General features: G+C 48.3%; 2 protein-coding genes across 4 annotated transcripts in view; both read left to right on the plus strand.

Moving 5' to 3' along the window:
- The window catches only part of PGD (phosphogluconate dehydrogenase), a 298,830-nt gene that overhangs the window by 109,649 nt on the left and 165,637 nt on the right, over positions 1-23,544 (plus strand). The gene's annotated exons all lie outside the window — the stretch shown is intronic.
- The window catches only part of PEX14 (peroxisomal biogenesis factor 14), a 154,123-nt gene that overhangs the window by 43,100 nt on the left and 87,479 nt on the right, over positions 1-23,544 (plus strand). For 2 of the 3 annotated variants that reach the window (XM_058675056.1, XM_058675063.1), the window contains exon 3: positions 11,697-11,781. In XM_058675056.1, the coding sequence (XP_058531039.1) occupies positions 11,697-11,781 (85 nt within the window). Of the gene's footprint in view, positions 1-1,946; positions 1,996-11,696; positions 11,782-23,544 lie in introns of those variants that run through there. The other variant, XM_058675069.1, reaches the window with a different exon arrangement.

Below are 23,544 nucleotides of genomic sequence, written 5' to 3' on the forward strand. Positions count from 1 at the left end.
GTGTGGCTCTGTCTTCAAAGCGTGCGGAGCGTGAGCCGTGTCGGGTGTTTGCCCCTGCTCCAGATGACCCTGTGTCCCCAGGCTAACAAGCTTTTTGGATTTTTTTTTTTTTTTTAGATTTATTTTATTTTTATTACAAAGTCAGATATACTAAGAGGAGGAGAGATGGAGAGGAAGTAGAGCTGCCGGGATTAGAACCAGCGGCCATATGGGATCAAGGCGAGGACCTTAGCCACTAGGCCACGCTGCCAAGCCCGCTTTTTGGATTTTTGTTTGCTTTTCATCCATGCTTTCCTTTCTTAACGCTCACCGTTAGGTTTTTTTTTTTTTTGCTTTCCCGTCTCTGGCCTGGCAGGGTCTCCGAGCTAGTTTGTCTCCCCAGTCCCAGCTTTGCCTCTCTCTGGTCTGGACACGAGCTGACGAAGCTTGTGTAGAGGTACCCAGGAAGCAGTGTGAGTGAAACTGCACGCTGTGTAAGGTGTGTGGACTCGTGGTGCCTGCCTTTCTCCTGAGTTGGGTGGGAGCTTGACGTGAAAACTCTGGACAAGCTGGTTCTTGTCCTTGATCCTCCTTAACCGAAGCCTCTCCCTAGTCCGGGACTCGCTTACAATAGGATGCTGGACTCTGCCATTGTCCATGCCCGCAGTGATGGACATATGACTGTATGAAGAAGTATCCTACTGTAATAATATAAGGGAACTCGGTGGGGGAGAAGGGAACTTGGGGTGGGGCTAAGGAAAATCCCAGGGCCTATGCAACCGTATCATAAAATGATGATGATGATAATAATAAAGGCATGGCTGGGGTCTCCTGGAGGTTTCCAGAAGAGAAGGCATCTGGGTAGAGTAGGCACATGAACATGTAGGGTGCAAAGGTTTGTCATTGTCACAGTTGTCTAGTTCCCCGGGGCCTTGTGACCCATCCTCTTTCGATCTTGCCTCCCTATCAGTTTTGTTCCCTACCGACTTGGCGCAAAATGACAGGTATTTGTACAAGGTTTAAAAAAAGAAAAAAAAGCGCAGAGAAAACCTCTCTGCTAACTCATGAGCAGACTGAGAACAAAAGTGCATAAACCAGAAAGCCTTCTGTTTGTGGCTTGTGTTTGCTCGTGTTTGCACTCAGGGCTGATATCGATATTGTGGGAGAAGCTTTAATTCTTTCATTCAAATTTACAAGAAATGCTGTTTCCTTTTAGTTAAAAAAAAAAAAAAGGTCTAAGAGAGCATTTGATTTGAGGAACCAAAAGTCTAGGAAATGTATCCGGAGTCCTCGTCAATTTGGGACATAATGAAATATAAAAAATACTCAATAAAAGCTCCTTTATTACTTTAACTGTTTAAATGTGGAGTTTTTAGCCATCAGGTTAATGTTTTGGTATCATTTTTTTATTTGATTGTGAGCACTTTTCCAGGTAGCTCTGCCACTCCAGCACTAATCAGATTCCCACAGATGAATGGTGCTAGCTGCAGCCTGACATCACTGCGTTTTTGCTTCGACATTATTTTATTTGTCTTTCCTGTAAAAGTTAATAACTCCGTGTTCATGCGTTTAAACAGGCAAGAAGACAGAGGAAGGAAATGCACAGAAAACAAGGAGGGTGTTGAGGGAGCTCAGGCTGCGGACGGTCAGGGAGTCTCACAGCCCCAGGGAGCTCAGGCTGCGGACGGTCAGGGAGTCTCACAGCCCCAGGGAGCTCAGGCTGCGGACGGTCAGGGAGTCTCACAGCCCCAGGGAGCTCAGGCTGCGGATGGTCAGGGAGTCTCACAGCCCCAGGGAGCTCAGGCTGCGGACGGTCAGGGAGTCTCACAGCCCCAGGCTTGCGCCTGGACAGGGTCTGGAGAGGCAAGATGGCTGCAGAGCAAGGTGGTAGCTCAGGTTTCTCAGATGACAGACAGTGTCTCTCTTTCCCAGGCAGCTGGAAGGAATTTGAAGTGAGTTACCATTGATTTAGAGAGGAAGGAGGAAGATGTCCGGCACGACTGATTTTGCTTGATGGTGAGAATTATATAAATTTTGTGTTAATTGTAAATAACTTACATGCTCATTTGCCATCTCCTGGATGACAAGGATTAGTGAAAGCATCAGAGGTGGGGCTCAAGGCCATCGTCCTCTCACATCCCCACCGTGGACAGCACACAGTGGCTCCTGGCCAGCATGGCTCTGGGACCTAGAAGGCCATTGTTGAATCACTTACTTTTTAAAGTGCGTGTTTTGCTCATTAGGAAGTGAGGATTGTTTAGGGTGTGTAGGGAGAGGTCAGTGAAGTACCATTTGCATCTTTGTGTGTAAAAGACTTCCTTGCTGAGCCTGTCTGAAGTGGGCCTTCTCAGAGGGGGCTGATAGCGCGCTGGCTGAGCTCCCCCTTCAGATTGCGCTGTGGACCTGAAGACAAGATTGTGGATACAAATCCCACCGTGGGTGTAGTCGTTATGTCAGTGCCTCTGAAAGATGTGCAGAAACAATTCGAATGTAACTTGCCTCGCTTCTATCACATGCTTTAAAAAAAAACATTTATTTATTTTTATTGCAAAGTCAGATATATAGAGAGGAGGAGAGACAGAGAGGAAGCTCTTCCATCCCTTGTTCCACTCACCTTTTGACCCAGATCAAGTGTAGTATCTGTTCTTGTCAGTTGGCTATCACATGCTTTGTGTAGGGAAGTTGCTTCTACAGCGACCTGCAGAGGTGTGGTCTGTGCTCAGTAGCCTGTCCTTGGGAAAGGGAAGCCGGCCGTGGACTGTCCTGTGGTCGCGTGGTGTATCACTGCCCCCACGGAGAACCTGCTGTTACCCGCGTGGTGGGGAGGGGGACTGTGTCCTGAGAGGACCTGATTGTATTTGGACCATTTGAATAACAGTAGCAGGTCCATGTTATCTCACTGTCAATTGAAAGGTTTTCGAGCCTGTCGGCTTACTCTCCTGAATCATACTTTTGGAACTCACCTCTTTTCACGTTTCCTCCCAGGCCATGACATGATCCAAGCCGCGGCCACAGCTAGGACTGGGTGGCCTTGTGTGGTGAGCAGAGCTTCACTGTTTACCTTCTGCCTCCCAGTGGACCTCAGGGTGACCCTCAGCTGTCCACGTCTGCCATTGCAAATTCTTGTCTTGCTGTCTTTTGATTGGAACCATTCAAAGTCACAACAGATTGTTTTGTTTTGAAATGTATTTGTTAACATGTAATGTTTTTCCCACATTCTTAAGGAATGTCTGTTAGAAACACGATTGAATGACCTCCCTGTGCTGGGCGGATCCCGTCCCCCCCTTTTGTTTTGTCCCTTCATGCGGGGAGATGACAGACACAATGACTTGGCCCAGAGCAGTCAGCCCTCTTCGTTGAGAGACCCTGCCGGCACCCCCTGGTGGACACCTAGTGAGTGGCTAACCCCGGCATGGCTTACTGCCCATGCGCTTCCTGGCTGGCTTGGCTAGAGAGCCCCACTAGCCTACCTGGCCAGAGGTAGGGGAAAGGCTGGGAAGGGAAGCAGCTCTTCAGCTGCTGAGTATCTGGAGGTGCCAGAGAAGTAACTGTCAGGAGGTGTGAAACCCGGCCTGTGAAGAAGAGAAAGGGCCAGTGGAGGCACTGGTGTCACCGGGAAGGGCCTAGAAAGTAGGGCCCGCTGCTGTAGCCTAGTGGCTAAAGTCCTCTCCTTGCATGCCCCGGGATACTATATGCTCACCAGTTTGTTTCCCGGCTGCTCCACTTCCTTCCAGCTCCCTGCTTGTGGCTTAGGAGAGTAGTAGAGTTTGGCCCGAAGCCTTGGGACCCTGTATCCATATGGAAGACCAGGAAGAAGCTCTTGGCTCCTGGCTTCGGATCAGTTCAGCTCTGGCTGTTGCAGCTGCTTGAGGAGTGAACCAGTCCCTCCTTCTCTCTGCCTTTCCAATAAAATAATTTTTTTAAAGATTTATTTATTTTATTACAAAGTCAGATATACAGAGAGGAGGAGAGACAGAGAGGAAGATCTTCCATCCGATGTTTCACTCCCCAAGTGAGCCGCAATGGCTGGTGCTGAGCCGATCCGAAGCCGGGAACCAGGAACCTCTTCCGGGTCTCCCACGTGGGTGCAGAGTCCCAAAGCATTGGGCCGTCCTCGACTGCTTTCCCAGGCCACAAGCAGGGAGCTGGATGGGAAGTGGAGCTGCCGGGATTAGAACCGGCGCCCATATGGGATCCCGGGGCTTTCAAGGCGAGGACGTTAGCTGCTAGGCCATGCCGCCGGGACCCCCAATAAAATAATTTTTAAAAAAATATTTAGATCTGCCTTTCCAAAAAGATAAAATAAATCTTAAGGAAAAGTTTTCCTTTTTTTTAAAATTCAGATTTACAGAGAAAAAGAGCAACAGAAAGATCTTCTGTCCGCTGCTTCACTGCCCAAGATCAGCTGAGCTGATCTGAAGCCAGGAGCCAGGAGCCAGGAGCTTCTTCTGGGTCTCCTGCATGGGCACAGGGTCCCAAGGCTTTGGGCCGTCCTCCCCTTCTTTCCCAGGCCACAAGCAGGGAGCTGGATGGGAAGTGGAGCTGCTGGGATTAGAACCGGCGTCCCTATGGGATCCCGGGGTAGGCAAGGTGAGGCTTTAACCACTAGGTTACTGTGCCAGGCTCAAAAAAGAAATTTTTTTTTCTTTCTTTCTTAAAAAAAATTAAGGTCATAGGAAGAGGAGACACGGTGTCATCTGGAAGGGCCTGGGGACTGAGTGCTGCTTATTTTTAGTGTTGGAGTCACCAGCCTCGTCACCACGTGAGCTCACCGTCGTCCTGGGGGGCATCAGGTCCTCACATTCCTTTGGAGTGATTCAGCGCAACAGCTTGACACCTTCATTAATTTTACAACACGAAGCTTCCTCTCTAACTGTGCAGCGAAAATAGAGAAATATTGAAAATATAAAACCCAGGGAAGCTGGAAGAAGGAGCTGCCAGGGGGCCGTGTGTGAGGAGAGATTGCTAAGAGACCAGCTCCCGGCCTTTAGACCTCTTGGGACCAAGCACCCGCTCGGGCCGCGCTGGCACAGCAGCCTGCGCTTTGCGTTCCTGGCACGCAGGCTGGAGCGCTGGCTGCGCAGCTCGCTGGCCTCCGCCGAGGTCACTGCTACCGGGCGGCCGAGTAGAATGCCATTCCCTCCTCTTTTCAGTGTGGAGGCTATTACAGTTTCTTCTCTAAACAGGACTTCAAACAGTTTGCTGCCAGTTCCATTTCAAAGCCACGGAGAAGGCAAATGTCATCCTTTTTTTCTCCCCGATTGGGTAACTGCTTTGTTGGCTGCATCAAAAATTAGAGGGACTGCCGTCTAAATTCAGGTGGGGGGAGCACAGGGACAAGACATTTAAATTTGCTTTTCTTTCTCCTTTAAGGAGAAAAACCCTTTTCCTTCTCAACCTTTCCTGAAAAGAAACTTTGATCTGCTGGGCCCAGAAGCGTCGGTTTCATTTCCTGCGCAGGGCGTGCTCTGCAGCTCTCGCGCGCTGTCACGGCACAGCCCGCCCACCCGCCCGGCTGCAGCTCTGCTCCTCGGCTGCTCGGGCCACACTTGCACAGCCCTCTAAAGTCACCTTTTCGGCCCTAAGGTCACTGTCACTTGTGTTTCAAGACTCCTTTTATTTCCACATGCGTTTCCGGAAGAACTACTTTAATAAAATAACAACACAAGGGCATTCTGGAAAGCAGTTCCTGCAGCCTTTCTAACTAGGGCCAGGAAGAAAGTAGTCAATGGCAGAGATACCTCACTGTGATAGGTAGCTTTGCTCATGTGGAAGTTACCACGTTCCTAAAGGTTTTCACTGCATATGTCGATGTGTTTTAAGAGAGATTGGGCTCAATATTACACACTTTGAAAATTCCCTACATACAGATGTACACAATAGACCTTAAAGTATTATGTTCTATCACGTCAACTCCTGTGCACTCTACCAGAGGCATTTTTTTTAATGTGAAAAACAAAAGGAGGGAGGAAAATAAAACAAAGGAAATTAGGGCCCACAAGCCTAATTAGTGGAGGGTTGTAACCCAAATTAACAATGGGAAGGACACAAAGACAAAAACCGGGAAATTCCAAGTTGCCAGAGAGACTCCTTCCTTTAACTCTTTGGGTGCTGGGATGCTTGCTAGTGCATGGCTTCTCCAGGTGCAGGATGCCAGCCCAAGTCCCTGCCTTTATTTTTGAACTTCCTGGCTTTTGTTAATTCCTAACTCCTTCTCCCCCACCCTCCCCAATGTAAATGAAACATACTGTGTGTGTGTGTGTAATTGTAGATAAATGGGCTAAAAGTACTTTTTGATTTTGTAACCCTGGGTGGGGGGAAGTACAAAAAAATCCTGTCACTGTCATCTGTTCATTTTTAATGAGCAATTTTAAAAAATTGAAAATAAAAGGGGAAAATGAATAGGTGTTGAACCAGCCCGTGATATGTAAATGCCAACTAGTAATTACCTAAAACCTCAATTTTCATTCTGTTTCATCTTGCAAAACATTTCATTTTCCCTGAGTGAAAACACTTAATTTGGGCTGTGTGAGTGAGCAGAGCGGCCGCTGCTGGCCTGCACCTCCGCAGCATCCGGCTAGGGGGCACTTTGGCTCTGCGTGTGGGCTCCGGCGTGGCTTGTCCACCTCAAGGTTATTCCCCTCTTGCCATTCCAGTGCTTTCGCGGCTTGCCCCTCCCCCAGGCCTGGTTTAGGGGAGCCAGTCCTCCTCCTCCTTGTCCTTGCAGAGGATCCTATTGAGTTTTGGCTGACCGAGCCTTCCTCTGCATATTAACTTTCGCCGCTTTACCTGGCTGTGAGTCCCTGGGCTCCTTCCCCTGAGCTGCGGGCAGCGGCGCTGGAAGCTCCCCACCCCCTGGGAGACTTCACACACTCTTCTGCTGCTTTTTCATTTTATGCACTTGGCGCCTCCGTGGACACTCACGTTGGCACCCCTGGCTGATGCTGGGTCTGAGGTGCCCTCTATTTGGCATGTTCCTCAGCTTTCCTTCTCTGGTTTTGGGGAGCTGTGCCCTTGTGACTGCATTTGGACAGTATTTTGGAGAGTGGCTTGTGGTTGCCTTGTGGCTGACCTAGCGAGAGATCAGACAGAATGGGGAACAGAGAACCCCAGAACTGGGAATGAAAGCTCTGCTAGGAGCCTGGATGCGGAAAAGCAGAATTCTGTTGTCCTAGGACCCTGGCTCTGAGCGCTGCCTGGCGTCTCGGGGAACGCGGCCTCTTTAGTGAGATATATAGCTTCATAATTAGCCCGTTGCATTTTTTCCCCGAGTGCTAGCATCAGCGTTCTACGATGTGTTTCTCTGATTAACAGCTGCTTTGCAACTATTTCCTTGTGCCACCGATGACCGTATTTGTCAAGGAACTCCTGACAGAGAAGGGATTTCTTCCTGAAATGCTGCCTTTCTGTTTGAAGAGGGCCCTCTCCTTCTCGGCAGTGCCCGGCTCTTAAAATCAGTCCTTGTTAAAACCCTGCTTGGCTTTGGTCGAATGCGTGTTAAGCAGAACTCTGGGTATCTACTTTAGAGCCCAAGCATAGGACCCTTTCTTTCACGGGCAGGTTAATGTGAGCGGCACCCTTGCAGTGTCAGGCGCGCACACTGGCCTTTTTGCCATTGCCTTGTGGTTGCCATCTCTCTAGGTTCAGAAGGACTTGGCTGTGGTTATTGCTGTCATTAATTTTTTAATATTCTTAATATTTTAAAATGGCTAATGAATGCTCACATTTGAGGAGATAGATGTGTAGGTAGTACGCGGGAGTCCTGGAATTGGTGGCTTTCCAAACAAATGTCACCGGAGACAATGCGTCAGGTTTACTTGTCAGTGCAAAGCGCTGAGGCTCCCTCCAACCCCAGGTTTGTCGTTGGCAGTCTGTGCTCTGCCGTCTCTCTTGTGCAGAAAATCCAGTGTGTGCTGCAGCTTGCGGTGAGCGGGTCTGCTGTGGAGAGTGGAGGAGGGCACCTGGGTAGCGAGGCTGTCAGGAAGCCCAGTTCCTCCCCCCAGGGCTTGCTTAACCCTCCACCAAGCATTTAGCAGCGTGTGGTTCATAGCAGATACCCCGTGGGTATACAGCATGCCGCTGGTTTGTACAGTTACAAAGCCTGGTCTCTCCAGCACCAGTCTCTTGCAATTGGCCGATCTGCTTAGGTCCCGAGATGTTTTTCAACCTGAAGCCCCCCCCCCCCCCCCCCCCCGCTTTTTCCAAGTTGCTGGCCATGACTCCAGTGTAAGCATCGTCTGAAGGATACAGAAACTAGAACTGACTCCTCTCTGCTCCTGCAGCTTCAGGGGACAGCAGGGAAAATCAGAATATCCCTGAAACTGTAAAGTGGGGAGTGGGTGACATGGAGGGGGCAGAAACGTGGAGCTTTAACTCTACCGCTCTCACTGCTGGTAACCGGAGGCACACTTGTTAAGGACTCGCATGAGAGGAGGGCAGCGGAAAGCTGGTTCTATGTCGTGAACGCAACAGCAAGTGGCTCGGACACGGCCTCAGGAGCTTTGTGCTTGCTGCACTCTTACCACATGTGCAATGAAGTTCCTGCCTGAGTTTGACATCTTCAACACTGAGGCGGAAGATTTGGCCTGAATTTATGTAATTTAGTTGGGCACAAATATAATCCATGAATAGTCACATTCATCTTCTAATTAGACAATCAAACGATAGCACAGGACAGGCCTCAGGCCCCCATCATTGAGCTCAACAAAAGCATGTTGTGTGTGTTGGACCTCTGCAGGTCAGGCAGTTGAGTTGCTTTATGAAGTTAATGAAAAATGTCCAGCGATAGGTGGGAGAAAGACACGCAGGGAGCACCCTGTCAGTTACCTAGTGTAGGAAGATCTCTGCGTTACGGGTGAGGAATTTGGGGCAATCTTTCCCCATCTCTGCGTGGAACATAAGGCTGCAGAACTCTGGATTGGACGGTCCCCTCCCCCTCCTCAGGGCAGTGGGGAGGAGAGAGGTGCTGGCGGAGGCACCTGCACGGAGCTGTTTGCTGGGTATCTTTCTTACTCAGCGCCTTATGCGGAGGCAGTTAGTTTGGGTGTATTTTTGCATCTGGCGTAGCGATATCGATGCTGTTAAATATGTGATTTGCCTGTCGCCTGCATTTTCAGACAGAGATCAAGAGGAACATAAACAAGTCCCAAAGATACTTTATGTAGGTGTTTGGCAGTATTGTTTTATATGACTTGAAATTAGTGAATGGAAACTTTCAAAGAAATTGTTCATATTTTTCCAAGTTTGTAGTGTGCCGGGACTTTGTCAAATTCCCGTTAAAATAAATACGTCAATTTCATCTCCCTTCCAAATTCATTTATCTTGCTTTTTTAAAAGGTGTTTTCTACTTTACCTGATGTTTAAATTGGATTCGCTCGTTGATGCTGTTCTTTGCTATATCCCCCACGTTTTCCTTAAATGAATTACTAATGACAGAACACTCCATCATTCCCTCTCCGCAGCCACTTTAAGGAAAGCATGGTGATCTAAACCTTTTAACCTATTAAAGATGATTTTTCCCAATTGAATCAGACCCACCACAGGTGTAATAACTAATCATTTAAACTACACCTGCTATTATGTATTTTTAAGCCATTATGCGTGTTGGATAGATGATAATTCATGTTTATTGCATTGTCCGATGGATCCGTTTTGCCTACACTAGGCTGATTAATGTATTTAAAGAAATAAGAGATGCAATTTTTAAAAAAAAAATTGATGGAATGCACCAAGCACTGCATTGAGTGCACCATTAAACCCATCAGAACTTTGCTCTCTGACCAGAAATGCATATAGCAAGGACTATATTAAAAAGGGAAGGTGAAACCTGTGCATTTTAGTGGTGGGATTCTGTTTTCTTTTTGTGCATGGAAAATTTTGGAAGGAAGAAGGAAAGGTTTCTGTGGGTGAATGATGGGAGCTGTTCTATTAGCATCTTCTTCTAAAACCTGTTCGCCCACATCGTCCTGACACCCGGGACGCATATCACAGTCCATGGAGCCTGTCGCATGACACGAGTACCATAATTTCCGTGTCTGGGGAAGGTGCATTTTTCCCTCCAGGTGAACGGCAGTTATGCCCAGGCCTTCCGTGGTTCCCCTGACCCTGTGATGGGAGCCTGTCCACCGTGCTCTCTGGGGCACGCGTCTCTCCTCTGTTCCTTGTTACTCCCCTGTCCTTTCCTGTATTCGTGTGTGTGTGTGTGTGTGTGTGCCTGTGTGTGTAGAAGGGGTCTGTGATCCACTTCTGGTTTATCTCCTCTTCTGTTGCCTTCTTTTTTCTCCTTTTCTTTCTTCCATCCAATTCCCTTTTTCTTTTCCCTTTTCTCTTTTTTTTCCCTACTCCTCCTCATCTCCCATCTTTAATGAAACACACTAGAGCTGTAGACATTTGATAGATTTTTCTTGATTTTTGGTGACAACTGGAGGAAATCTGGGTGAAGGGCAGAGGGGACAAGCCTGCAGCTTGGGGCTTCTGGAATCTCAAGCATTTTCGGGGTGGGGGTGCTGTTTGCAGCTTTAGTGAGTAGGTGGTGACCCCTAGGGGGCTGTGTTTGGCTCTCCAGGAACCTGGCGCGTCTTAGGGGTGTCAGACCTGGATCTGAGATGTTGGGGTACCAGTTCCTCCTTTAGGGAGGTGTCTAGGTTTAACTGCCCACAGAGGGGTTACCTGGAAAATGAAGAAGGGAGTTTCTCTGGCTTTTAATTTTTGTTCTTGTTGGGATTTGCCCTTGTGTGTTTTGTTACTGAGAAGTCTGTCTGGTCTCAGGATTAAATTCCTATGAAATATGGGGAAGGAGACACTTTGCAACTTGATTTTTATTTATAGTCACCATACTTTCTGTTTGAATCGCTACACAACCTTAGTTGGAAGGATCTGAAAAACTTCCTGACATCTGGCCCCTTTCAACAACTTAGGAGTGAATCAGAGGGCCTGTTGACTTTCCCTGTAACGTGAGACCATATTATCCCTTTGGTCTTGGCAAGGTGGAAAGTGTCAGTTGTTCAAAATGTGCCCTTGACTCCTTGGGGCAGTTGGAGTTGGCCTCCCACAGGAGCCGTGTCGGGTGGGGCACGAGCAAGCCAACTGCTTCCCTTCCGTCCTCTGCTCCGTGTCCTTGCAGATCTGGAGATTCCGTTCAGGGAGAATGTCAGAGGGAGGGTGGTCACCTGCAGGCTGTTAGAACCCCGAGCTTTGCTGCTTGAAGGCTTTTCAGAATTCAGCCCCATTGCTGTAGAGGGGCGGCGAGATGGGCCGTGTGTGTCTGTCGCTGCTTAGCAGGTCCCTGTGGCTGGCATCCGCTCAGCGCCTCGCCGGGCACTGTGCTGGCAGCGTGGTGCCTTCCGCTCAGTAGTTACACTGTGATTATGTCTTCAGTGGCGCGGTACAGGCCCCTCCATCAGAGAAGGCTGTGGAAGGGCTGAGCTGTGCTGGAGGGGTTGCACATGGGAGGGCTAACATTTAGACAGGTAGAACAGGAACACAGAAGCCCTCGTGGCACCTGCCTAGTGATGCACAGTGAGCCTGGCTGTCCTGCCCCGAGCTGGGATGAGTCGGCTTGGCTAGAGAAGGTAGGATGAAGCTGTGCAGGTCCAAGAAGCTGGGCCAAGGGGACGAGTTCTGATGGACTCCTTCTATTTAGGTAGATCTTGTATTTTCAGAAATAGTTTGACCAGAATGGAAATTTATGTCTCTTCCCTGCTTTTGCTCCCCACCAGATCGCCACCGCTGTGAAGTTTCTGCAGAATTCCCGAGTCCGCCAGAGCCCCCTGGCCACCAGGAGGGCATTCCTTCAGAAGAAAGGTACAGGTTTCTGCGGCCTCGCCGAGCAGGGGCAGGTGGAAGGCGTGGTGCTGAGCACGTGCGGCGTCACTATGGCTGTCCTCTTGCGTGGGGTGGGGTGTGGGGGTGATGCCAGCCACCCACTGAGGGATGCAGTCAGGGGTCGACGATGGAGCCAAGATATTATGTGGTTGGTACTATTACAAGATAGGACCTGACCAGAGGCCAAGGACTTAGCCCAGAGTGTCGTACCAAAGGCACTGTTCAATAGTAAAAGCAGCCCAAGCCCATGGGCTGGAACTCCGGGGCCTTGGCCTTTCCAGGCCGTTTTCCTGTCTGGGACTCTGGCTGCAGATTGACTGGCTCTCTGTTAGGTGGTCAGCTGTTTCAGTAAAGAATGAGGAAGAAAGACACAGAGCAGGGAAGCGAGATGACTGAATAAGGTCAGATTAAGGTCAAGCTTGGGGTCAGTCGATTCACGGATTGAAGTGGTAAATTACTGGGTTTATGGTATTTCTGTAAGTGGGGATAAAATTGGATCCTGACAAATTCAATATTGTCTGAAGCAGACAGAATCTATTCTGGTTCTGTTGGAATTTAGGGTATTTTTCCTTTTTGTAAAATGAAAACAAGTAAGCACCAAAAAAGGAACCTTACTTTCCATTCTGTGTACATTAAATTTTAAGAAATCTAGGAAGTTGTATAAAGACGTGTACGTGCCGGGGATGGCCACGGGAAGGAGTTTTCTTTCCCCACAATAAGTCTTTCCTCTCTTTGCCGGCATGTTGGCCCCTCGTTCTTGGGGTTGAGCTCCCAGTCGAGTTGGGTTAGAATGCAAGTTGGAGCAGCTGCTGGTCCTTCCCGGGACTGCAGGGGATGAAGACCCACTGGAGCGAAGCCCAAGGCCATGTTGGCACTTCACGTGGGAGTGTCGTAGGGCCACCTTCACAGGTTTGGGCAGAATAAGCTAAACCATTCCATCCATGGGCATCTGCTTGGCAGCAGTGTCAAGGCCAGTCCCCGTGGCAGGCTTGGTGAGGGGCTCTGCGCCTGTGCTGGCTGCTCTGTTCTCACTCCCCCCCCAATCATTAGGAGATTATTAAAATTTGGAGTGTGTTGGCTGGCTTCTCTACTCTGTAAGCATCATGCCATAAAAGAGTTTTTCCTTGAAATATGTGTACCTATGGGGAGTAATTAATCATAAAAGCTTAGGGATTTCAGCTCTCTCATCAAAGCATTGGAGCAGGGGAAAGCCGAGCCTAAAAGCTGAGCTGATTACCCGGGGTAACCTGAGACAAAATCTATGGTTGCTGAGAGATCCTCCACCCAGCACATTGTGCAGCCTTAGGACTGCCTGATCTTCCCCGCCGACAGTGACCAGCTAGTCCTCGGTTTCGCTCAAACGCAGCTGGGTTAGAATTTCATTTGCAGAAGGTATTTAGAGCAATTTAGAGACAAATGTCTCTGGTGTTTGCTCGGCACTTCCCCACCGCTGGCTTTGCTGAGCAGTTTAGTATCGGGAGCTCTATCTAATCTGTTTAATTTTAATAAATCCCTGACTGGGAAAAGGAAAGAAGAAAAGAGAGAGAAAAAAACTCTGGACCCAATAATGCTTCTTTTAGTTACTTGGCTTGTAATTGCTGTACAGAGGAAACTGTTTCGTGCAATTATGATTTGTTGTCTAAAAAAAAACCCATCATCAGTCGGCGAATTAGTGAAATCATCCAGGCATTGGATGGAATCCTGCCCTCCAAGAGCTTCGCCTCTGATGGCGGGGAGGCGGGCAGTTAACAAACGGGAAAATGAAATACGTAGTTTGTCAAAGGCAGGTGCCACAGTGGGGGAAAGAGGTGGATAATGTGGGGGGGAGGGGAGGAAGAGGGACACAGGGTGTGATGGGGCTGGATGGCGTGGGTTGTGATTTGAAAAAGGGTGAATGTCAGTGTCCCTAAGAGTGTGAACGGAGAGAGATCTGAAGGGGTGTTCTCTCTTGGCCGAGGGGTCTGGTTCCTCTGCTCCTCTCGCCTGGGTTGGAGTTCAGGCGTCCAGACGCCTGAGTGGTTAGCCTACCCCGCTTCCGCTCAGGAGAGCCACACGCATTCACGCCGGTGCTGAAACCCGGCATCACTGAAGTTAATCACCCGTCTCCATTATCCTCTGAAACACTGCTCAGTCAGTAATTATCCATTTCCGAGTTGAATCCCAATAGGGGAAGTTCTGGCAGGACCTTTTCTGGGCAGAGAATTCCAAGGTTTGATCGGTGTCTGGGGAAGAAAAGCCCCTTCGCGGATTTAAACTTCACTTTTCTAATTTCCTGCTGTTCCTTGGGTCAGGCTCACAGGATCAGCAGAGCCTGGCACCGTTGTGGGTGGGGTGGAGAGGAGCAACCACCCTGTTGCTGACAGTGGTTGTGGAAGGAAGGCGCTTAGGCTGGCTGGGCATGGGGCGGGAGGGACCAGGCCCTGGCTTCCCTGCAGGATCGCCGAGGCTCTGGGTGTGGAGGCCTGGCTGTGGGAGGGTGCTCAGCCCCTGGGCTCTGGCTTCCTAGCAATTGTCACTTCAGGGAATTACAGCAGAGCACTGACTTGAATTATAATCTTGATTTTTTTTTTAAATAAACATCTCTTTCCTGAAAAGGCAAATCCAATTTTGTTTTTCTTTTAATATTATTTAATATTTAATATAGAAGTTGAGGTCCCTGTAGTGCATGTCGGTTTAGTGGAAAATGAGGGTTACTTTAGGCACATCAAACTGAGTTTGTTTTATTGTGGAGCCAGGGCCTGGGGCCCAGGCTGCATCCGGCCTCTGGCCCCGACAGGTGTTGTGCTGTCTGATTTTGGGGACTGGGGCCCAGGCCATGTGAGAGCGAGTGGGTTGGGGAAGGGATAGCTTTGGTTTGCAAAGGTCTCTCCTGCTTAGGCTTTGTGTTTTTTGGTTTGGCAATGTCTTTTGGATGCTTTTGACTCTGAATGTGAAGTCATGAATGAGAAACATGGAGTTATTAGATTCATTTATCATTTTCTTTGAAGTTTGTACTGCCATTTTCTGTAATATACAACATTTTTTCCTTTTATTGGGGATGTTTTGGGATGAGAGAGAAAGCAGCTGTTCACCTTCAGAGTACCAGAAGAAATGCTTTTGTGTTCCTTCCAGCCACTGGGTTCTGCAGATGACAGGCCAACTGCGGAGTCAGCCACACATGGCGATAATTGGACTGTGTGTGGGGTGTGAGGCCTCACCAAACGGGGCTATATATAGAAGCAGTTCTTGCCAGGCAGGCATCATATCTGGAGCTTTACACAGGCTGCAATCCAGAACATTAGAGTAATGCACAAACAGCGGTAGAATCAGTCTGGAAGGTTAGAGGCTTGGAAGTTATTGTCAGTAAGGTTATGTTGATTCGACATCCTGTCAACCACAAAACCTAGGAGGCCGTCTGCTTCCTACCGTGCTTGGCAGGCTGAATATAAGGTGCCTGCTCATGGGGATGAGGTGGGGAGGCAACAAGGTGTCTGTTAACTTCCTCTGATACACCTGTTGAGAAGCTAGCTTCTAGAAAGGCTGAGGGTCACTTGCTCTTCTGTGTGGTCCTGGAGAGACAGACGGGGCTGGGGTTGCCGGCACTTTCGCTTTTTTTGCTCTGCTTAAGTGTATTAAGGAAAGGTTTTGGTTGTTTTTTCTGTTGTTGTTTTGTTTTGTTTTGTTTTTTTGCCTCCCTCATGGAATAAATAGTCCCCGGGTTTTGGGTGGGGGTGGAAAGGAGAAAGAAACAAACCAAACACACTTTTAAAAGGACTTTCTCATTCTAAGAGGTGAAACTAGATCTTACCTCTCTCTTACCTTTTACCGGAAGCAGAGCTGCCTCCTTGCTGAGAATGAACTTGAGGAAGAAAGCTGATGGTCTCAGCCTTGACGTGGGTGGAGGTGAAGGGCTCCTCTCACTGGAGTGGCTTAGGGGGAGTGAAACCTTACACAGATTCCAATTTAACTCTCTTTTATTACTTTTTTTTTTTTTATCATTTACCTCCATTTCATGAGGTAGTTTGCATGTCCTTGAATGGAATCTCGTTACCATGAAAGCTTTTTTAGCATTGATTTCATAACAGTCTTAATTTAATAGCTCCGTCATTACTGAGAAGCTCTGGGAGTGGGGCCCTGGCTTTCCAGGTCACTGACCTTTTAATTACAAACCTTGTTCTGATAGCCGGGTTATCGACTGGACAGCTCCCAGCTTGTGCCCCCAGGATGAAGACGAAAATAACTGTGTTTCCTCCCCCATCTCTAGGAAAAAAAAGTAACCTCTTGTGTTTCTAAAATTAATTTTCTTCTTCGACTTTACTTTATAATTAATTCTTTAATGTGTCTTCGTAAAGCCAGAAGTCTTTTTCCAAAGCTTTTGTTCCTGGAGCTGGGGTCCAGCGGATAGTTTGGGGGCAGGGGGCAGAGACCTTGCCAGCTCCCTCTGGTGCCCGACCGCGGCCGTTTCCACGTCCTCAGCAGCTCCCGTGGCCGAGCTGGAAGGCGTGCTGCTGCTTCCTTGGCGCTTCTGTCTTTGTTAATGAGACATGGATTGTGGGCTTCAAGACTTAGACTCAGGCCTTTTTTTGCTGGAGTAACTGAACCCGGTGTGTGCCCCTTGGATGTTTTTAAAAAGCCATCACTGTTCTGAGAAAAAGCAGACATAGAAGGCTTTCTCGTATGGCTTCTTATGTCGTTGTTAGCGAAGATGGCCGTGAGGAGGTCTTCCCCGTGAGGAGTCCACTCTCCGTCGTGAGCTTGAGCCGTTAATTGACCTAGGTCCCTTCTAGTGGACTCTTTTTTTTTTTTTTTTTAATTTAAGATTTATTTTATTTTTATTACAAAGTCAGATATACTGAGAGGAGGAGAGACAGAGAGGAAGTGGAGCTGCCGGGATTAGAACCAGCGGCCATATGGGATCAAGGCGAGGACCTTAGCCACTGGGCCACGCTGCCAAGCCCTCTAGTGGACTCTTGAGAAGAAGGGAAAGAGGGAGGGCAGTGGCCAGTAGGTAGGGTGACCGGGAAGACCCTGTGTCGTGGACATGCCCCTCTGTCCTGAGCAAACAAGCCACCTGATGGCACAAGCCTTCCTGCAGAGGGCAAGCTGCCCAGAGGGAGGAAGCGGATGTGTTTCTTTAAGGCGGAAGAAGGTAGAGGGAGAAGGGCCCTCTAGCAGGAAGTCCTGGGAGTCCAGTCGGCAGCAGCGTAGCATCTTCCTCACCCACTTCCTGCCCCTCCCATGCCCGGCATGTCCAGCCTGCCCTAGTGTGGGTCTGGACAGGAGCATCTGAGGAGTGGGGCAGGGTGCAGTGGCAGAGACTGGGGAGGGGAGTTGGCGCCCTGCAGGTGAGCGAGGAGCTGCCGGCCGCAGCAGCCGGGCCATGAGGATGATGGAGCATCTCCATCTGTTGTGTGCGGACTGTCTTCCCTCCCTGCCAGTCTTGCATCTGCATATCCGTCACCTGCTGTTCTGGACCAGCCCATTCATCACACTGACTGGTCCTCTCCCCCCACCATCAATTTTCCTGTTCCCCTTGTTATCCAAACTTGTCTTGGACTCCATAGATTCCTCTCCGCATCCGGGCAGGGCCCTGCAGCATCTAGAGCAGTAGATGCATTATGGTCTCCCCATCCCGTGAGGAGGCTGAGCCAGGTCTCCTCCCCGCACCCCGCCATGGCGGAGCAGCCCGCAGGAGCTGGAGGGAGGGCAGCTTGTGGATTTACCCAGTGACTGATGTTTTTCCCTGAAAATGAAGAGTGATTCTTTTTGTGAACTTATGTGTAAAGAAAAGCGAAGGGACCAAAATGACATTTCCTGTATCTTAGTATCAGTACAAATGACCTTTGTAGACTTTTTGACAAGGTAAGAGAGCCCCATTGTTTCAGAAGTTGAGTCGAGAAGGTTATGCAGTGAGATGCCAAGCTCCCGGCTCCTTCCTGACCCGGTCATCTTGCACAGAGAGTGCTGCTGTACGCAGTCGGACGTGGGTTGTTGCAGAGCATGGCTGCACATGAGCACACGTTACTGTGCTGCCGTGGGAGTCCTCGTGTACAGGGTTGCATAACTCCTTTCCTTGTGGATAGCTCTCCCATGGCGGAATGGCTGGATCCAGTGGTAGATGTGTATTTAAAGAAACTTGCATTCTGGTTTGAAAGTTGCTACTGTTTTATGTGCTACTAGTCACGTGTCAGTACCCTGCACTTTGGGTCTGTAGAATGGGAAGGGGCCAGGTTTCCCAGTCCTCACACTACTTGGCTTTGGAAGCAGTCCTCAGAGTGACTAAAGAATAGGTCGTGTTAGAATACAAGTGCCCGGGGAACACCAGAGCACAGGATTTGGGGTTCCAGGCCCAGCTCCACTGCAGAAAATGCCTGGCCTCCTGTGTCTCGGAGTTAATGTCATGTGAGGTAAAATGGGTTAAGGTATCTACTGTGAAGGTGCCTTGTGAAAATCACACAAAGATAACTGGACGTGCTTAGCCGAGCGCCTGGCACTAGAGCAGTGCTGACCAATAGTGTGTGTCCCCTGGAGGAGTGATTTCTTGGGGGCCGAACAGCTGGCCTTCCCATCTGTGGTCTTGTGTTCTACGCGTTCACGAATTCACATTTCACACCAGGGTGAGGCACATGGCCAAATCTCACTGTGCTCCTCCAGGATGGAGTAATCCTTTTGTCCAGCGTGTCCACACTGCATATTCTACCTTTCTGTTAGGCTAAGATATCGCTTAGCAGATGTCTTGGTTATCAGATTGGCTGTCCCAGAGCCCACACAGAGTAGGCGGATGTACAGTTTTTATTGTGGGCCTGTAGGAGACAGTGCAGTGTGCATCAAACTCTCAGTGTCCACTGGGCGTTTGGCAGTGTGCCTCCAGACATGGGGCACTGCTGCCTTCAGCTTGCTGGATGTTATGTTAAAAAAAACAAGTTTGCTGGTGTCATAAAAAAAACCCTTGCAGTGGGAAGCGCTAGGAATTTTGAGCAGAAAAGGGATTATTTTTAAAGACTTTTGTGTGTGTTGGGTAGGAGGAGGTTTCTTTTTTGAAAAGCAAAGTGACAGAGGAAAGACACACACACACACACACACATACACACACACACAGAGTTTTCTTTCTGCTGGCTCACTCCCTGGATGGCTGCAACAGTGAGGGATAGGCCAGGCCAAAGCCAGGAGCTGGGAGCCTCTTCCTGGTCCCCATGTGAGAGCAGAGGCCCAAGCACTTGGGCCATCTTGTGCTGCTTTCCTGGGTGCTGGATTGAAAGTGGAGCAGCTGAGACATGAACCAGTGCCTGGACGGAATGTTGGCATTATAGGCTGAAGCTTATCGTGCTGTGCCACTGTGTGAGCCCCATAAGAGGGATTTCATGTTGGTGAGGAAGGAGGTTGTAAGTTATCAAAAGGGCTAGAACCGTGGCTTACAGCTAGGCCTCCGGGAGAAACTTGCAGAACCTTTAAGAGCTAACTTGCCGTGGAACTGCTGCCCTTGCCTGGGTCAGGCATTTGCAGGGAGAAAGCTGTCCGTGGAACTGTTGAGTTCCAGAGATACCTCCGTAGCTCTGACCCTCAAGCACAGAAGTTGCTGCTGCGCCCATCCCTACCAGTGTCTCCTGGTACCCATAAAATCCATCAGATGACATTGGAGGGTGAACTTGTCCTTCACCTCTGCCAAAACTGCTTTGTGAGGTTGGACATTGGTCACTGCAATCAGAAACTGTCCTGTTTGTAATGGCTGCTGCTGTTTGCAGTTTCTAGAAGCAGCAAGGACAGGCTCCTTTACACTTTGCAAGTTTCCAGTGAGTGCTGCTGTTTGTTGTCCAGAGTTCTAGCTGCCAGGGAGTCTATAATGAGGGAATGCATACCACGCAGCGAGAGGAGTGGATGCTGGGCGAAGATGGGCAGGTACAGTGCATTTGTGCCATAGCAGACTACAGGCACGTTTATATGGTAAGCCTCTTTAAACATTATTTAAAATTATTTTATTTTTTGAAAGGTGGGTGGTAGGGAGGAAACACCTTCCACCTGCTGATTGATTCCTCAAATGCCAGTGACAGCTAGGACCGAGCCAGGTCGAAGCCAGCGGGTCTCCCACGCGGGTGGCAAGGGCACATCCCATGTCTGGGTCTTCCACGTAGGCGGGCAGGACCTGAATACCTCCCGGTTGCACAGTAATAGGAGCTGGGAGCTGGAAGTGGCTAGGGCTTGAACACGGGAATCCCCAGTGGTGACTTTTAACGGCTGTGCCCACTGACCAGCACTCTTTCTGAGTGCTTCACTTAAGGACAAAACCGTTTAGACGTTTGGTAAAGTGGGAGAAACATTTCATTCCACACAGAACAAATTATGTGTATATATGAGGGATGGGTGTTATTTTAGTCATCTACTTTTGTTTTTTTGAAAAGAGCTAGACCTTAATGGTTAGCAAAAACTATATTGCTAGATCTCCAGTTTGTACAGAAGATAAATATTGATATATTCTATGTTACCACTAGCTTTCTAAGGCGCTTTTAAGTAAACTTGTCCCTCTTACCTGGTTGTAGGGATGGGGGTTTCTTAAGGAAGTTCATGTGCTAAAGGTAGACAAGAAGTTTTCACCAAAGATACTGCATGATGCATGGGATTATTGGAACTGTTGGAAAATATTGGAAGCAGGGATTTAAAAAACTTAACAGAAGGTATAACATAAGGCAGTCTCTAATGAAAAAATATTTTATGTTGATTGGTCTGTAATTAGAAAGATTTGAAAATGACTTGGATGGTATCATTCACTTGCCAATCCATTGTTAACAGTCATCATTTTTGAGTCCATGCCTTATTTCAAAAAAATCTGTGGTATGTATGTGTGTATCAGAGTATCTATATTATGTATATACACACATGTGTGTATATATACATACACATATGTATGATGTATGTGAATACAAGATAGTGTGCTCTTTTTCCATTTTAAAAAAAGATTTATTTATTTTTATTGGAAAGGCAGATTTACAGAGAGAAGGAAATACAGGGAGAAAGATCCTCCATTCACCCATTCACTCCCCAAGTAGCCATAACGGCCGGAGCTGAGTTGATCCGAAGCTAAGAGTCAAGAACCTCCTCTGGGTTCCTACGCAGGTGCAGGCTCCCAAGGCTTTGGACCATCCTCCACTGCTTTCCCAGAGCACAAGCGGAGAGCTAAATGGGAAGTGGAGCAGCCAGGATCAGCACCCAGCGGGATCCCAGCGCGCACAAGGCGAGGACTTTAGCCACAAGGCCACCACACCGAGCCCTCTGCTTTTTATTTTTGAAGTAAATGGAGGTAATTCACTGAAGGGCTGCAGTAAATAGAGTAATGGGCTTATATTTAATTGTGTTGAGAACTAAACAGCTTGGGTAGTTTTTCTCTTCCGTCTCTGGGCAGACCTGTGTTTGGTTTCTTTTCTTTTCTCTCTTTTTTTTAAGATTTATTATTAATTTTTTTATTGGAAAGTGAGATATACAGAAAGGAGGAGAGACAGAGAGGAAGATCCTCTATCCGATAATTCAATCCGCTAGTGAGCGCAATGGTCAGAACTGAGCCAATCTGAAGCCAGGAGCCAGGAACCTCTTCTGGGTCTCCCACATGGGTGCAGGGTCCCAAGGCTTTGGGCCGTCCTCGACTGCTTTCCCAGGCTACAAGCAGGGAGCTGGATGGAAAGTGGAGCTGCCAGGGTTAGAACCAGAACCCATATGGGATCCCAGTGCGTGCAAGGCAAGGACTTTAGCTGCTAGGCCACCGCGTTGGGCCCCTGTGTTCGGTTTCTAAATTATCCTGATAGTAGCTGATCTCAGTGCTTGCCCCTGTATCAGACACGAGAGCTTGGGAATGCGTTAGTCGCTTACTGTTAATTATTCTTTTTAGTTGTAAAGTCCTTTAAAGTAATCTTTCTGTAATTAGATTGCTGAGTAGATTGTCTTCACTAACGTGTTTGTCTTTAAATTTTGAGTAGATTTTCGATTTGTTAAGCGATTGCAAGGGCTTTCATTCATAAAGTTGAAGTTTACCATATCATGGTATTTCAGCAGAAAAAAACATGACCCTCTGTGATAAATTAAATATCACAGCCACGTAAATGTCATCTTTTCAGTGAAACCTAAAGTGCACGGCAATGAGACTGTCCTCCACTGGTGTTGACTGCAAGCTGGATCTGTACTCTTACCTGATAAGAAAAGTGTTTTACCCCTGACAGTGGCGAAGGTGGGAATTACAGAAGAACAAAGTCAACCTGCCCAGTTTTGTGAGTCATAGACAGAATTGTGAATTAAATTATTCTAATTGCAAAATTTGAGGTCTTGGCCGAAAGGACACAGGTTGAGTTTGAAGAAGAGGCCGTGAGAAAATCGGTTTAACTTACAAGCAGAGATAATTTGCACAGAATGTAATTGGAAGAGAATAAATATGGAGCTCCATGATGCTCTCTATTTGTGATATTTACTTAAATTTTTTCCCCAAAGGCCCCTTCCTTTAGATAGCCTTGAAAAGAGGAGACTTAGCTGAAACCAAAGTAGGAATAGCAGAAACAACAGAAAATGGTAGTCTTCTTTGGAAGATCTTAGTAGCTAATTTTGAAAAGGCTTTGTCCATCTACCAAGCATTTATTGAGTGCATGTATTTTACTAGGCACTGGGAATACAGCAGTGAATAGGACAGACTCTTCCAGAAATGTGAATAAATAAGCACACTGACCAGAGCCAAGCAAGGTGCATGATAGACAATACTGGGAGGGCCGGTTGGGTTTGCAATAGTGGGTTCTGTGACCAATGAAAGAGCCTGGCCAGAGGGGATGGCAGATCTAGAGACCTCAGAGCTTGATTTGCTCCAGGAACTCACTGTGGGGCTTCAGTGTGGTGGAAAATGAGTGGTATTTTACAGCTTTCATCTGGAAATGCCATTGAGAAAAGCAAGCTCGCTGGGGGCAGGCATTTGGCTCAGCAGTCAAGACCCTGCTTGGGGTGCCTGTATTCATATTGGAGTCCCTGGGTTCTAGTCTGGCCTTGCTTTGTAATTCCAGTTTCCCATCAATGAGCACCCTGGAAGGCGGCAGGATGTGGTCAAGTACATGGGTCCCTGCCGTTGAGTCCTCAGCTGCTGGCTTTGGCCTGGCCCAACCCCGGCTGTTGTACACGTTTGATAAGTAAAGTATCAAATGGGAGATATTTGTCTCTCTGTCTCTCACCTTCCCCTTCTTTCTCTTTCAAGTAAAATAAGTTAATTACAAGGAGAGAAAAACTATCATAGGAGTCTCACATTTCCAAATGTGAATTTTCTCACGTGACCCCTGACCAGGGTCAGCTGAATGTGCCCAGCATCTCTGGTCTGCTCTCAGCCAGGTGCTGTGCTGGGTGCACCGAGGATGTAAATGGTGTGTGGCCTTCGCGGACTTGGAGGTGAGACGGTGGAAGCCACGAGTGACAGCGTCACTGTGATTTGTAAGCAGACGGGATGATATGATGCACACCTTGCAATCGTCACTGGTGCACCTGTTTGACTTTCGGGCTTAAAAGCATTCTCACGTGTGTTTGGCCATTTAACCTTCATGTAACCCCTTTCTTCAGAAGTGAACACATCAGCATGCAGAAGGAATCCCACCAGGTCTGAGGAGCATGTCTCTGTCTCCATCCTGTGGACTGCTCGCATAGACCAGGGAGCTCTGCTTGAGGACTCAGTGTTAGAAACGCAATCTGGAATGACCACAAGGTTGTTCCCCCTCCATACCTTTCATGCACGTCAACACTGCTCATGATCACGAA

Source organism: Ochotona princeps, chromosome 2, assembly GCF_030435755.1.
Source record: "Ochotona princeps isolate mOchPri1 chromosome 2, mOchPri1.hap1, whole genome shotgun sequence".
NCBI classification, from domain to species: domain Eukaryota; kingdom Metazoa; phylum Chordata; class Mammalia; order Lagomorpha; family Ochotonidae; genus Ochotona; species Ochotona princeps.